Here is a 16365-nt window from a genome sequence, read left to right on the forward strand (position 1 = left end):
AGCATTGAAAATTTATTTATAGGAGAAACACCTGATAAATAATTTATTTAATAATATTTACAGAGAAAATATTTTCACTAAAATACTTTTGATGGAAACACCGTGAAACATATTCTAAATAATGTATTATCTTATTTGTTGAATTTATTTAATAGAAATGATAAAACTTTGCTATCAATGACCTAAATTAAATAAAACAATTTTTTTGGAAATAAAATCAAATCCTTGATTTTACTCAATAAAAATGTTTGAAATTTAAAATAAAAAATGAAAAAGCAAATGAACCCTTATTGATTTTTGTGTGCTCCGATATGACAAGCTTGGAGGAAGGTAAATTGTCTATAGTATGTGTTTTATTTTTTTATCAATGAATACTGAAGAGAAAATTTTAGAAGAGTAACTTATGGATTAGAGAAGTAATTTTAGGGGTTATTCTTAATTAAATGTTCGGGTTTGGATGTATATTTTCATTAGAAAAATATTTTGTCTCATTTTTTCTTTCTAACAAGTCCTCAAAAGTAGGAATTATTGCTTTTGTAATATTATTATCATCTTTCCTGATCTTTTATCTATAGTATCAAAGTTTTCGTTGCTTCGTCTTTGACATCATTGATCTGAGAAAGAGAACTAAGAGTCCATAAGCTAAATAATATATATATATATATATATATATATATATATATATATATTATATATATATATATATATATATATGCATATTTGAACATTTATTCACTTTTAACCAAGTAGATGACATTCAAAATCGCAACAATCCATATTGAAGGGAAAGTTATTTGGTGTTTTCAATGGTTTACAAGAATGAAGGAAGAACCATTATGAGAAAAACCTAGTTGTTTGTACTCGATTTTAGTTTGGGAAAGTTATAGGAAAGTTATTTGTGCTCAATTTTAGTTTAGTTGCACGGGAATATGCCATGGGGAAATTGACCAAACTTGGTAGTATTGAAGAGAAAGTTAATTGGTGGTATTAATGGTTTGCAAAAATGAATGAAAAAACCACTGTGAGAAAAACCTAGTTGTTTGCACTCGATTTTAGTTTGGCAAAAGTTATGGGAAGGTTATCTATACTCAATTTTAGTTTGGTTGCATGGGAAGATGCCTCAAGGAAATTGACCAAACTTGGTGGTATTGAAGGAAAAGTTATTTGATGGTATCAATGGTTTGCAAAAATGAATGAAGACTTGAAAAACTGTGGTTCGATAGGTAACATTCAAATAGGGTGAATGAATGCATTTTAAAAATTATAATATAAGGATTAAGAATTAATAACCTAATTTTAACTTATGAAACATGAAAGATAATCACTATGATAAAAGGAATGAACATAATTACAAAAATAACCAATGAGATGTGGAAAACCCAATACATAGATAAAAAACCATGGGATCTAAGATCTGTCATTTAAATTCACTATACAATAACAAGTTACACAAATTTATTTAACTATTTTACCTTAAAAACTTACTCTCCAAAGCCTATAACTTGTTCCATGCTTGCAATAATGCAACCTCAAATTGGTATAGTGAATACATTTTAGCCTTGTTGAAGGGATGCAGGTCTTAAAACAACTCTATATTCAATGCTTGAATCATTTGATGAGAGATTGAGAATGGTGTGGCAAGGTTGGGTTACTCCAAGTGTCCCACCCTAGAGGGATTATAACAGGGTTTATATAGGCATAAAAACCCTAAGGAATTAGTTGCTCAAAGTTTCAAACTTGATTTATGTGAATAATTCGAAAATGTTTTGTCATATTTTGACAGATTTTGCACAAACAATCGGGCACACTTAATCACCACTTGAGCACCTCAGGCACTTGAACGTTGATCAAACGTTTAAGTGTTGTTACCCCACTTGAGTGGGCCCTATAATTTTTAAATATTTAATAAATCATTTTAATTTAAAAATATACATATCAATCGTTTTTATACCTTTTGATCACCTAACTTGCCATAAGTCAAACATTTTTAGACGTATCTATGACTTTTTTATTGCACAAACAATAACAATGTCCTAACAGAATCGTTATGAGAAAAAACTTAATTGTTTTACTTGACTTAGTTTGATTGCATATGAAAGTGCTTTAGGATAATTGATTGAACTTCATGAAAACGATTTTATGTTAAGATGTATCATGATAAGTTTGAAGAATTAGTCAATTGAACTCAAGACTTATTGACATCTTTCTCCATTAGTTGTTTTGTCAACAACTTAAATGATGAGATAAAAGTTGAAGTAAGAGTATTTCACTTGAATTCAATGACTAAATTGGTTGGCTTGGGACAATTGCAAAAGGGAAATTATAAAGGCTTTAACATACAGGTCAAATACTTTAAGCCAAATAATACTTGTAACAAGTGGAGGTAAGACTCATCCACTAAATATTGTCTCTATGCCCATTAAAAGGTCGACATATTTTGAATTGAATGAAAAAATATATAAAAATAAAATAATCTATGTGTCTGCTATGATGAGCCCTACGTACTAGGTCATGGATGCATGAAACATATGCATTTTGTCTATGATTTACCCTAGGGCTTTCTAGATCTAACTAGCAGAAGTATACATGCAATCAAACTTAGATCCAAAAGGTTTAGTGTGTCATACCTTAGATCAAGATGTTCCCAAAATTAGGTAATGTAATTGAAGATGTATCATACATGTTGTAGATCTTATAAACCCATAAGCTTTCCACTGTGATGACTCTTTCTCTTCGAATCCAAGCACTAGAAATAGTGAAAGTCGCATAGAGAAGTGGTGGCTAAGACTTTTCTCTCTATAAAGCAAATATGAAGACTAGTCTTAAGTTTTACCCCTCTAAGGGAGGTTTATATAAGCTTTGCTTAAATGACTTTAGCATAATTTGGATTTAGTCACTAATCCAACCTACTTGGATCATAATTAATTAATTAGTCATATTGGGCTCCAATCAATCAATTATTTCAGTATAGAAAGACAATTCATAACCTCTTTGTGTAATCTTGTGTATTTCCCAAAACACCTTTATCCACACATGTGAGTAAATAACCCAGATACCCCTTAATAAACATGTCATTAAGGAATATGAGCTTGAACAAGAACCACAAAAACTTACAGGAAAATAATTTATTTTCCATAATTTAATTTTGAAGTTGACTCAATATTTTGTTACAAAAAATTGGTTGTACTCCAAAATCCTATAATATTATAATGAGATATAAAAACTCGGATTTGTGACCTAATATCCAATAGATGCAAACACCTCGTAAATTAACATTTGTAATCTAATAAGGTGAATGTTATCAACCTTTCAAGGTTATCTCTATAATCCTTTAGTCTTAAGTTATTTTATTATATAATCAACTAACACATTCTACCTTACTAAAAGCACATGTCAAATTCTATTAAATTAATTACTACGACTATAAATTTTATGATTGCATGTCCTTAAGATTACCTAAAGGGACATATTATGTCAAACTTATGAGATCTTATGGTTGTCTTTATTGATAATATTTGTTACTACTAACTTTCATTATTAGCGACTCAATTCATAAGGGAACATATGACTACCTCAAGGTCTCACTTGTAAGTTAAAGTCACCTAAGATTTTAGCACAAGTTCAATCTCATATTAAGATTGAGACTTCATATAATTTAGAAGCTAAGTGAAATTGCGATAATTTGATAGTCAATGTCATGATTTGCCATAAGTTTTGTTAAATGTGTAATCATACATATTAGTGTACTCATTATAAAAACTCTATTTCAATGACCAAGATCAGTAATCCCTATAATTAAGAGGGAATGCACTACAACCTTAAATTGATTGCTTAAGTCTATGAACCAATTGTAAACAAATCATCTAATTGCAATGAATTCGGGACTTCAATCTTCCTTACAACTTTTAATGCATACGAGTCATATACAATGCAAATATGTTAAGTGACATCCTTACTTATTGGAAATATATTTTAAGATTAAAACTGATAATTCACACAATTTAAAAGCGATTTATTAGAATATAAGACAAATTTATAATTTTAATATAAGAGTTTCTATATTTTATGTAGAAATAGTTATTTTAAAAAATGAGAAACAATAAATGTATCCTAACAAAGCCCTAATTTTTTGATTAATTAATAAAAAAATACAATATATGATGATTTAATGAAAGATGTACTTGATCTACAAAATTATTCCTACAAAAAAATTTCAAATAGGTTTTTAGAGAAAATTCTCATTTTGGCTAATAATAATTTTTTTCCCCTTAAATTAAAATAAATATAAATTGAAGAAAATAATTAAAATATATTTAATTTTATACATTCATGTGTATGACAAAAAAATTCCCGTTGAAATAATTGGAACCTATCATTTTCCTTATTAATAAAATTAATTAAATAGTATTCTTAATAAACTTTAATGAATTAAATATTTTCAAAATTTTTCCGCCAATTTATAGATCACTTAATTTATTTTTAGAAAATAAAAGAAACCATAAGCCAAGAGACTGGTTGAGGCAACAAAACGAGTCCATGACGTGGCGACATTCTATTGGATTATAAGCTCAACCACGGATCACGATCCTCATCCGCCTCTGTCCTCCAATCTTCACCGTCCGTTCTCATATCATCAACCGCGTCGCCTCCAAAAATGAAAAATTGAAAGCTCGTTTCCCTCCAAGTCCACATTATAAATAACTTTCAAACCTCAATCTTCACCACCGATCAGTTTTTTCTCTCCCCATCTTCCTGATTTTCCGACTTTCCAAGCACTTCCGCTTTCTATCTTCCACCAATGGCCCGTACCAAGCAAACTGCGAGGAAGTCCACTGGAGGGAAGGCTCCAAGGAAGCAGCTGGCGACCAAGGCCGCTCGCAAGTCCGCGCCGGCCACCGGCGGTGTGAAGAAGCCCCACAGGTTTCGTCCCGGTACGGTGGCTCTTCGTGAGATCCGGAAGTACCAGAAGAGCACAGAGCTTCTGATCCGGAAACTACCGTTCCAGCGATTGGTTCGTGAGATTGCTCAGGACTTCAAGACCGATCTGAGGTTTCAGAGCAGCGCCGTGGCTGCTCTTCAGGAGGCCGCTGAGGCGTATTTGGTCGGGCTCTTCGAGGACACCAATCTCTGTGCTATTCATGCTAAGAGGGTCACGATCATGCCCAAGGATATTCAACTCGCCAGGAGGATTCGTGGTGAGAGGGCTTAGAGAGATGGCTTCGGTGGGGTTTGTCTCTGCAGTTGCGTTGTTTCTTTAGGGTTTAGCGTAGTTTGATGTAAATCTATGGTGTTCTGGTTGTCAATTCTTAGTCGATATGTGGAGTTTTCAATTGTGAATCACCATTATTATCAATATTCGATCAATGGAAATTTGCTTTCCTATCCATTTTATATTTGATGTGCGTTATTCCCCCCTTTTTTGTTTGGTTGCTGAGAAAATTGTAGGAGGTAAACAGTGTCTTCATCGTTGAATTAAGTGGGACAAATTTTTTTTTTAATAGGTTGTTGGAATTTTTTTTATGCCTGCTTAACTACCAAGATAGGACATTTGTTTTTCAAGTGAAAAATCAACTGTTTGGTATCAATTTATTCAACTGTGATATATACAAGTTGTTTTACTGCATTGGGGATGCTAATGTCTGTAAATCATGATAAGAGGGTTCTAATTTGTCAATGGTTATTTATATTTTGAGAGCTTGTATGGTGAAGGCTTAGAGGAGTGGCTTGGTTGGGGCTGATTTTGAGGTCCCGCTGATTGGTGGTTGTGTAAAGGTAAGTGATAAAAATCTACGCTCATCTCCATTCTTGCAATTGAAGCACCGATTCATGTTTGCAATCTGTTGTTTGAATAGCTTGAAGGGTAAAAATGTTCTGGGCACCCTCTTCTTCCACACTTCAAATGGCAGGATTTGATTATGTTGCTCTCTAATATTTATTTCTCTTCCCACATCCCCCTTTAGCCATGAATCTCTCATGATGAAATCCCAAGAAGTTTTCCCAGTAATTGGGAACTCTTTCAATTGCCCACAACTTAATCACCAGTCTTGTGTTTGCAGGGATGTTGCAATCTTTGGTTGATTCTCTTGTGAGTATTGGACCAATTGGGTGCTGCCATCAGGGTTCCTTCAACAATTGCCTGGAGAGGTATGGAAAATTCAATGTGTGATATTCTTTTACCAATATATCCTTTCCATCAACATATCTCTCTCCTTTTGCTTTCCTAAACATGTTTGGATTGTTGATGGGCTCTGCCACTGCCCCTTGCATTACAGCTGACGATGTAGTGCTCCCAGTTTGTAAACATTTCCCACAAAGGAAAAAGAAAAAGAAAAATGAAATATTCCAATGTTTCATTTAGGGTTTGCATAGTTATTAATGCAATAATATGATTTTTGTGACTTGAGCATTGAGTGACTATGGTTGATGGCCAATTCCAGGACATTTCATGAGTTTAAGAATTCTTTGGCATTTAGGAGAAGAGGCCGCCATGCAGGAACACATTCAAAGGAAAAGCGAAATATGGGACTACAGCAGTGAGAGCTCATAGAGGTGCTTGGTGAGGAATGGGCGAATAAGGTGGAGGAGTCCAATGATGGGTAGCGCTGAAGGGCTCATTGGAGATTATGTTACTGTATGAACCTTTGAGAAGATGGTTTGAACCAAGAGCATAGATGTGAGCCCAACAAGGAAGAGTACCATGTCTCTTTCGATGGGAAAGCTGGCTACAGGAGGTGTGTATTAGAAGTGAACCTAATGGAAATCAGAAGGAACATCAACTGTTCCAAGCCAATTGGCCCTGACATGTGTTATTCTGTTGTGGGTGCAATGTGCAAAAGAGGAGAATTTCTTCTTAATCGTTAATTCACCATTCATTGTAGCGAATACTAGAGAATTGGGTTTAGATCACTATACTTTAGATTGCCTCCCATAAAGACCTATTTGACCTTCAAATTGTGCTGGACTGGCTTTAAATCGAAAATCTTATTTGGGGCTGGTAGAGATTGGCCCCTTTGAGTACAAAGACAAAAGAGAGCTTGATTGTAGGACCATCCATTGGGCAAGCCAAGGTCAGTCTTGGTGTTACGATGATGGTGCCAAAGCGAAAGGGCCGTCAGCCCAAAGTCATCACTCTCTCGGTCTCCTCTCTATCAAAAAAATTTCTGAGCTAGTTAAGGAAACGTAGTCCGTAATTCCTTGGTCAATTAATTAGTGCACGTGCTAATGAGGTACTTACATTTTGAAAAGCATAAATATTTTTAATTGAGTTTTAAAATTGTTTTCCCTCTTTAAGAATATTATATATACCTATCGTCCTCGGTGGGCAACCTTCCATTCGCGGTTGAACTTTTGAGGCGAAAGCCTAAAATGGAGAATATGAGCACTCTCATCAGGACCGCATATTTATTTGGCCCACACGATTCCACACCATTGATCCTAATCATTTCTCATCCATCCTCCACTATGTGCCACGTGTCACGATCAACTCTCAACGCACTGATTTCTCGGTGTCAGCTATCACACGCGACGCAACAGGGGTCTCGCTACACTGCCGCGGCCCTATAGACGCATCTCCCGCCATTGCATTTGTGCTTTTTCACTCTCTCTCTAGAAAATTTCTCTTTCTAAATCGCGATGGACCTGCCGGTGATCGATCTGAGTCCGTACTTGGAGATCACTGGAAAATCAGGTGGAGATTCGACCGGCTTGTCGGATCACATCGACCCGGAGTACAGGGGGCTGTGCTTGGAGGTGAGTCGGTCCCTGAGAGAGACCGGCGCTTTGCTGGTGAAGGATCCGAGATGCTCTGCCCAAGATAATGATCGGTTCATCGATATGATGGAGAGGTACTTCGAACAGCCCGAGGAATTCAAGCGTCTTCAGGAGAGGCGTCACTTGCATTACCAGGTTTGGAAATTCTCTGACCTCCGTTTGGTTGCTGAGAAACTGTAGGAAAAATGACTTGGTACACGGTACTCGTGGAGAAAAATAATTGATGTACAAACTACAGTTTGTACAGAGCTTCAAATATGATTTTTTAAACATGTACTAAAGTCGTAATTTTGAAATAAGATTTGTAAATTTGTATTAAAGTAGCTGCTTCAAAATGCTTTCTCAAATAATTTTTTAAAAATAGAAATTGCAAGATGAATAATTGTTTCAAAATAGCCCTCAATGTATATTTTAATGATTACTTTAAACCAAAAAGTCTGTTTTATTAGAGAATTAGACTTTTGGTTCAAACCAATTTTTGACCCTCTTCTCAACTATTATTCAAAATGTTCCTTTTGGCCATCTAATTTATTTTTTATTTTCTTTTTTCAAAATTTGTTTGAAGTTGTATTTTGTAACTGGGTCATTAGTATAAATTTAGAAATCACATTTTAAAACTGTGGTTTTTAATTTGTACAGAAGCTGCATTATCAAAATGTGGTTCCAAAACTAATTTAAAGAACAAAAATAAAAAGTCGTTACTTTGAGCAATAGTTTGAAAAGATGCATACAATTGATATCATGTTTCAATTTTGCCTAACTGATATTATATTTGGAAAACAGGCCAATTTGACCTCAAATTCAGAGACTTATGTGCAAATTTTTAGGCCTTTTCTGAAATAATTAGATTATGTTGTTCTATTGTTAAAACCTTTTACTATTTCATTTGGTTTCCGGGAAAAATACAGAAAACAAGAATGATAATGATAGTAAAATTCTGTACTTCGATGTTATGCACTGCGACGCACAATTTTGAAAATGATAGGATTAATCACTGAAAAACGGTGGGCTGTGGACAGAAAAAAAAATAAAATTGAGGTATATGCTTTAGGTTGTTGTTTTTCTTTATAAAAAGGGAAAAAAATTGCCCCATTTCCCAGGAATCAAACTGAACATTAAGTTAGAAACCGTGTTTCATGAGTAGTATGTTAAATCTAGAGGAGTAAGCTCAGAAAAGCGATCTCACCAGCATTATAGGGGAAAATTTATGTTCCATCTAGTTGCTACTGAGAAAATGTGGGAAAGGAAGAGAGATAAAAACATATATTTATTGGATTTTGGAAGAAAATTTTCAAAACCTCAAGTTCCATAGCATGTTCTCTACCTTTTGATGTTGTTAAAGAGATCATCATTGTTTTCTTTTCAAATTCCATATGAGATTTTTTATGAATGATATGTTAATCTCTATAGTGCTCTCACTTCCATAAGAATTTCTTCTTATGTGATCAGTGGAATGTTTGAGATTTGTTATTTTTCCTCTGCCTTCTCCTTTCCTATGTTTGAAGGCTTAAACTACAATAAGAAGAATAGGATGGGAAAAATGTAAGCTCTGTGGACGCATGGAATTGGGCTCTTGAAATTTGCATTGGAGACCCCAAATCCAAATCCCCAGTTTGGTTTTTTATATTTGAATGTAAATCAAATTTAGCAGACCCCAAATCCAATAAAAGAATTCCTTCTTCTGAGCAATCTTTTGGAATTCCATGAAATTTGAATTCTGAATCAAATCCACTGTAACCTGAATGAAACTATAAGGAAAGTTGGCTTCTTTTGCCAGTACCCATTTGTTAGTGATCTGGAAGGAAGGAGAAATTTCTCATGGTAATCTGCAATATTCTGATTCTAGATTGACTTGAGATTGGTGAATTTTCAGGATCAAACTATGAGGTTGCTTCTATCTATCAGAAAACATCCTTAAAAGAATTTGTGGTGTGAATGGAAATAACAGGTTGGGGTTACACCAGAGGGAGTTGAAGTTCCACGAAGTCTGGTTGACGAAGAAATGCAAGTGAAGTTAAGAGCAATTCCCAAAGAGTTCCAACCATCCACCCCCACGGGACCAGATCCTAAGTGGCGATACATGTGGAGAGTAGGCCCCCGGCCATCAAACACCCGCTTCCAGGTTTTGCTCCTTTCTCTTCGCTTTCAGATTTTTAATAATAAATTAACTATTTATTTTTAATTGACATCCTTCTTGTACAGGAACTTAATTCAGCACCTGTTATACCTGAAGGTTTTCCTGAATGGCAAGACACAATGGACTCCTGGGGATACAAAATGATATCAGCAATAGAGGTTAGCTATTAGTGTTTTTGTTATTTTTTCATGTAAATTCTCTTCTGAATGCATTTTATGGGATCACTGATTTTTACACATTTTTTTTACTCAGGTTGTTGCTGAAATGGCAGCAATTGGGTTTGGCTTGCCAAAGGATGCATTCACTTCTCTTATGAAGCAGGTGAATAATGTTTAAGATTTCACTTTTTCTTTACCTATGTCTCTCCATCAATCTCTAAAACATTCTTTATGTACTGTTTTAATTTCCAAAGCAGTAAATCAAAACATTGAAAGAATTGATGACTGCAAATAGTTTAATCAGACAGCATTAAAAATAATGTTTGTGGAGGATTGCAAATAATCCATAACCTTCAGACTTGTTCCTACTTCCAGTGGAAATTCCCATGTTCCTCATGGTGGGATGAGTAATATTTGAGTTTCACTTATTAGCACTCTATTTGTTGCCTGCTTTATTGCTCCAAATGCTACCAATACCTTGTTTTAGTAATCTCTTTCTTTATTCTTCTGAGTGAGAACTGAAGTATTAAGTTCCTTCTCTTGATTCCCTTATTTTTTGATTCTTTCTAATCGCTGAGTTCTTGTTGGTCATTCCCATTTTTTTTTAGGGAATTCTTTGTTATCTTCTCTTTATTTTTTTTAGTGCATTTCTTACTTCTCAACTTTATATGCTCTTTCTAACAAGTGCCTTTTCACTGCAAACACCAGGGACCACATCTTCTTGCTCCCACCGGGAGTGACCTCCAACGTTATGGTCAAGTGGGAGCTGTGTTTGCAGGATATCACTATGACCTCAACTTTTTAACAATTCACGGAAGAAGTAGATTCCCTGGGCTGAACATTTGGCTAAGAAATGGACAGAAAGTGGAAGTAAAGGTTCCTATAGGATGTCTCCTTATCCAGACTGGAAAGCAGGTAAGGGCATTGTGACCATTGTTTAATGCTTAATGATGAGGGTGTTCACTTGTTAGTTTGTCAGCTAGTTGCCATTTGCCACCTGAACTTCTCTTTATCTTAAGCAATGAACAGTCAATAAATAATTATCACAATGCTGAAAGCATGTTTTCTTAAAGCAAGACGCACAATTGCTATCTTAACCATGGAAATGTCGAAACATATTCAATGGCCCCTAATGATAATCATAAAGATCAGATGAATTAAGTCAACAGTTCAGTTGCATTCTATCCAATGTCTATCTGATGGTGTGATTATCCGATTATTGAAGTTTTCATTTCAAATGCACTATGCATTCAAATAAAATGTAGCAACTTATTTTGATGCAAAGAACTAGAGAAATCATCTCTAAAAGTTGTAGTAATACAAGTTAAAACAAAAATGTGTGCCTTTATCATGGTCTATTCAGGATTAACGCTTCAAGTTTGTTGACAATTATCAGATATGACACATTTTTGAGGCTTTACCATTAGTGTATTCCTTTTACACTACTTCAATGTGCAGATAGAATGGCTAACAGCTGGAGACTGCATAGCTGGCATGCATGAAGTCGTTGTGACTGAAAGGACAATTGATGCAATTAAACTAGCAACCCAGCAAAATCGTAGCCTGTGGAGAGTATCCTCAACAGTGAGTGAATCCAATCCATATATTCAACATCATCCTCGTCCTTATTCATGAACTTGGTATCTTCAAAGTGAACTTATTGTCAAGGCTCTCTTATGCTTTATCTGTCTTTCTTTGTCATATCCAGTTGTTTGCACACATTGCATCTGATGCTGTACTGAAGCCTTTAGGCCATTTTGCGGAATCCCCACTTGCAGCAAGATATCCATCCATGTGTGCAGGAGAATTTGTTGAACAAGAGCTTGCGATTATCAATCTAAAAGGAAACAAAGCAGAGCCTTAATTGTAATCTGAAAAATATTCTGTACTTTTTCATGGTTATTTTGATGAAACGACTTGCCATAAAGCAGGTTGAGTCAATGCCATTCATTGCTCAGAAAAATTGGAGCATTGTTCTTCCATATAATACCAAATTTTCAGAAATGAGCTTGTAATACTAAATCCTCATGGAAAACTTTATTGGTTTTAGCAGGAGTTGGATTGGTGATTTATCGTGGTTTTGCCCTCCAAAATGATAACTTGTTTTGGTCATTCAACGTAGATCAAGCCCCCGACCATATTTCTAGTTCATTGACTTACTATTGTCTTTTGGTTCAGCATATCTAATATTTTATCCTTCCATGGGAGGCAATGCATTTCTGCTTCAAGTTCCAGGACTGCAAGGACTCACAAAAGGTGGGTTTATGAACTACTTCACCAGCACACACCCTTCACATTCCTGGCATTTTTTCTATGAAGCAGGTCAGTAGCAGAGCAGAGCTGCCATAACATGGCATGATCAGTGTGATCTCAGGTTAGGAGAGACACGCAGATTGGCATGAACCCAATCTATCTGTCTATATATCAAAGGCCTTTTTGAAGCCCATTCTTTGCCCAGGAAAAGACGGTTACAGAGATCGAATTTCAAATTTCAGTTCAAACATGAAGCTTTCACACTCCAAATTTTCAGTGCCAGTGCTGGTGTTTTTGTTGATCATAGCAGGTTTAGTGGGGCAAGGGCAAGGCACTACTTGTGGGACCTCTTTCTTCTCTGCTCTCATTCAGATGATACCTTGTAGAGCAGCAGTCGCTCCATTCAGCCCCATCCCACCAAGTGAAGCCTGCTGTAACGCTGTGAGAACACTGGGCCAGCCCTGTCTGTGCGTGCTCGTAAACGGCCCTCCTATATCTGGCGTTGATCGGAACATGGCCATGCTGCTCCCAGAGAAGTGCACCACCAACTTTGATCCATGTACTCCCTCTCTCCCTCTCTTCCCCATGCTCTTCTTCTTTGATGTTCTTTTCATATGATATAGCTATTGTTTCATCACTTTTGTTTCGGTTGATGCAGGTGAGATGGAAAAGTAGAGAAGTAGAAGCCTATAGAGCCAGGAAAGAGCAATAGAGAACTATCACCTTCTTATGCTGCTGCTGCTGCTGCTACTACTAATAAGAGAATAACCATTGAGATGAAGCACTTTTAGGTCTTTTTAACTTTGCTCTTGTAATTTTCCTATCTACTATTGTCTTTCCCACATTGCTTAGTTCATAATATGTATGGTTGCTTTTCTCTTGGTTTGCAGTATATCTTTTCTCCATCCCCATCTTATTCTACTTCTTCCTCGTTTTCCTCTTAATAAATCATAGATGATGACCCATTGATAATTTTGATTAGTCGTGCTAATCAAATAATTTGAAAAATAAAAGACATACTCTAATAGCGATGATATGACTTTCAAAAAATTGGGAAAGGGCCAACATGAAATCATGGTGCACTTGCATTTACCCTAAACAGTGTACGATGGGCAAACCATTGAATTATCTAGTTATGATCTAGTCAGAGACTCAAAAAAAATCTGAGCACCAAGTAAACATTAGCAGGAAGCAATGGGCACCTTTACTGATCTCCAATACTATACCATCTTCTTCATCCTCTCCTTCATTTCAACCCTCCTGCTAAGATCCTTCCTGAACAGAATCACAACACCAACTACCCGTCTTGGCCTCCCACCTAGCCCACCGGCTCTTCCCATCATCGGCCACCTCCGCCTCCACTTCCTTTCTTCATCCATATACAAATCCTTCCACAGCCTCTCCACCCAATATGGCCCCCTCCTTTATCTCCATTTTGGGGCCTCCAGGTGCCTACTTGTTTCTTCAGCAGCAATGGCTGCTGAGATCTTCAAAACAAACGATCTCGCCTTTGCTAGTCGCCCTAGGTTAGCTTTTGCCGATAAACTACCTTATGGAACCTCTAGTTTTATCACAGCTGAGTATGGAGATTACTGGAGGTTCATGAAGAAACTGTGCGTGACGGAGCTGCTTGGAGTCAAGCAACTTGAACGCTCACGGGTAGTTAGAAGAGAAGAACTGGATTGTTTCTTGAAGAAATTGGTGGAGAGTGGTGAGAATGGTGAGGCTGTGGATGTTAGGGCTGAGGTGATGAAGCTCACAAACCACAGTACATGCCGGGTGATTCTGAGCGCAAGGTGTTCAGAGGACAATGATGAAGCTGAAAGGTTGATAGAGATGGTGACGGAGTGTGTTGAGTTGGCTGTAAAGATGTCTTTTGGGGATGTGTTTGGCCCTCTGAAGAGGTTGGGTTTCTGGATCTATGGGAGGAAAGCCGTAGAGCTGACACTGAGGTATGATGAGATTCTGGAGAAGATGTTGAAGGAGCACGAAGAGAGGGGAAAGAGAGAAGACAAGGATTTGATGGATGTTCTCTTAGAGGTTTATCAAGATGATAAGGCTGGGATGAAGCTCAACAGAACCCATATCAAGGCTTTCATTCTGGTAAGTCCACATATGCCTTTTGGTTCTCTAACAAATTGGGGATTAAACAGGATTTAGGTAGGATTTGACACAGAATTTGCCAACTAACTTAACCCGACGGGATTTTTCTTGAGCCTCGTCCCTTCACAAAGGGAGTCCCTCTGAATATGTTCTATCCTTAGGCCCATCCTCCTCACACTAGCCAAGAGAGACATAAAATAAATGGGAAGATCGATTTGACAAATTGCTCTTGATTAAGTCTTCCTTCTTTTAAAGGGTATTGTCTCATCGAGAATTTTTTCTGCACCATATCCACTCCCAACAGTGAAAATATTGTATGCTTGATGCTTAAAAGGGTGCTCACAATTTTAAAACGCATCTACATGTTTAAGATCAAGGAGCTCATACGTATGTGTGTGTCTATATATATATAACTTTAAATTTTTTTCTTCTATTTAATATGAGATATCATAGTCGCCTTTCACAATCCTATAAGATATAAAGAGAAACGTGATTGTAATATCCTACCGAAAAAGTTTTTGATATCTATACGATTAGGAGAGAGTTGTTAGACACACCCTCATTGGTTGCAGCCTAACATGGAAGAAACACCCATCACATTTGCAACTTGCCCTAATCAAAGGTATTAGATCACTTACTTAGTTTGATATTAGCTTCAAACCACATGAATGTCGAGCATGGTACTCTAACGACTATTCATTAGCATTGCTCACACTATCTTTGTGCCAGGAACTCTTTATGGCAGGCACCAATACCTCAGCAGAAAGCATGCAATGGACAATAGCCGAGCTCATTAACCATCCTGATGTGTTCAAGAAGGTCCGGGAAGAGATAGATTTAGCAGTCGGACGCACTAGACTTGTTGAGGAATCAGACATCCCAAACCTTCCCTACTTGCAAGCAGTTGTTAAGGAAACACTGAGACTACACCCTCCAGCGCCAGTGGCCACAAGAGAATGCCGCAAAAACTGTAAAATTGGTGGATTCAATATACCCGAAAAAACTGCAGTAGCAATCAATCTGTATGCTATTATGAGGGATCCAGAGATATGGGATGATCCTACTGAGTTTAGGCCAGAGAGGTTCTTGGTTCCCTCAAAAGAACAAGAGGATTTAGACCAAACTAAGGGGCAAAACTTCAATTTTGTCCCATTTGGGGGTGGAAGAAGAGGGTGTCCAGGGACATTGTTGGCGTTTGCCATGATGAATACTACAGTAGCGCTATAGTTCAATGCTTTGATTGGAAGCTTGGTGGAGATGGAGATGGATGGGGTAAGGTTGATATGCAGTCAGGACCAGGCCTGTCCTTGAGCATGCTTCACCCACTCAAATGCCATCCTATAGTTCACTTTAACCCATTTGAGGGATAGGGATAGCTTCTGTATCACTCACTCTTATGTGGGTATCTATTTGATTCTCTCGAAAGTACAGTATTATCATCTAAGTCCTGGGTTTTTCAAAGCTCTCCAGCTATATATCTGAATATGGCATTCCCTCCCGAAGAACAAAATCTGTATTCTGTATTCTGTATTCTGTATTGATACAGGTCATGGTCTCTTACTCTATGCCTTTTGGTGACCAAAAGAACTCTAGACTCCAGAGTCGCTGCCATGAATAATTTTTGAAAACATTTTATAATATTTTAATATTTTATAGTCCATATAAAAATTTGAAATATTTTTTTAATATATTATATATATAATTTTTATATCTAATATTTTATTTTTTATGTTTATATAATTATTTTTTAAAATAATAATAAGAAAACAAGTGATAATAATTGAAAACAATTAAAAGATAACATTTTTTTTAAGAATAGATAACTATTTTATGATATTTTATAAAACAAAGTCTATTTCAAAATCTAAGATATTTTTAATCTAATTTCTATATTTTTAAATATATTTTAAAGATAACTATTTCCTGTACAAGAAGGCTTGCTAT

General features: G+C 36.1%; 4 protein-coding genes across 4 annotated transcripts; all 4 read left to right on the plus strand.

Annotated features, from left to right (window-relative positions):
* The first annotated feature begins 4727 nt into the window (after positions 1 to 4727).
* Positions 4728 to 5393, plus strand: LOC117929378 (histone H3.2). Its single transcript, XM_034849681.1, has one exon. The coding sequence runs from the start codon at positions 4799 to 4801 to the stop codon at positions 5207 to 5209; it is 411 nt and encodes a 136-aa protein (XP_034705572.1). The 5' UTR covers positions 4728 to 4798; the 3' UTR covers positions 5210 to 5393.
* A 2055-nt stretch (positions 5394 to 7448) lies between these two features.
* LOC117929280 lies at positions 7449 to 12137 on the plus strand. The gene is made up of 7 exons (XM_034849551.1): positions 7449 to 7905; positions 9719 to 9892; positions 9973 to 10065; positions 10160 to 10228; positions 10774 to 10980; positions 11524 to 11649; positions 11774 to 12137. The coding sequence occupies exons 1-7, from the start codon at positions 7633 to 7635 to the stop codon at positions 11927 to 11929; spliced, it is 1098 nt and encodes a 365-aa protein (XP_034705442.1). The 5' UTR covers positions 7449 to 7632; the 3' UTR covers positions 11930 to 12137.
* A 280-nt stretch (positions 12138 to 12417) lies between these two features.
* On the plus strand, positions 12418 to 13199 carry LOC117929281 (protein LIM1-like). Its single transcript, XM_034849552.1, has 2 exons — positions 12418 to 12877; positions 12977 to 13199. The coding sequence occupies exons 1-2, from the start codon at positions 12568 to 12570 to the stop codon at positions 12991 to 12993; spliced, it is 327 nt and encodes a 108-aa protein (XP_034705443.1). The 5' UTR covers positions 12418 to 12567; the 3' UTR covers positions 12994 to 13199.
* Positions 13200 to 13256: 57 nt separating this feature from the next.
* LOC117929279 (cytochrome P450 705A5-like) lies at positions 13257 to 15882 on the plus strand. Its single transcript, XM_034849550.1, is given in 3 exon segments — positions 13257 to 14421; positions 15151 to 15637; positions 15640 to 15882. Coding segments are annotated over 3 exon segments (1548 nt in total). The 5' UTR covers positions 13257 to 13512; the 3' UTR covers positions 15792 to 15882.
* The last annotated feature ends 483 nt before the right edge of the window (positions 15883 to 16365 follow it).

Source organism: Vitis riparia, chromosome 13 (assembly GCF_004353265.1).
Source record: "Vitis riparia cultivar Riparia Gloire de Montpellier isolate 1030 chromosome 13, EGFV_Vit.rip_1.0, whole genome shotgun sequence".
Taxonomy (NCBI): Eukaryota; Viridiplantae; Streptophyta; class Magnoliopsida; order Vitales; family Vitaceae; genus Vitis; species Vitis riparia.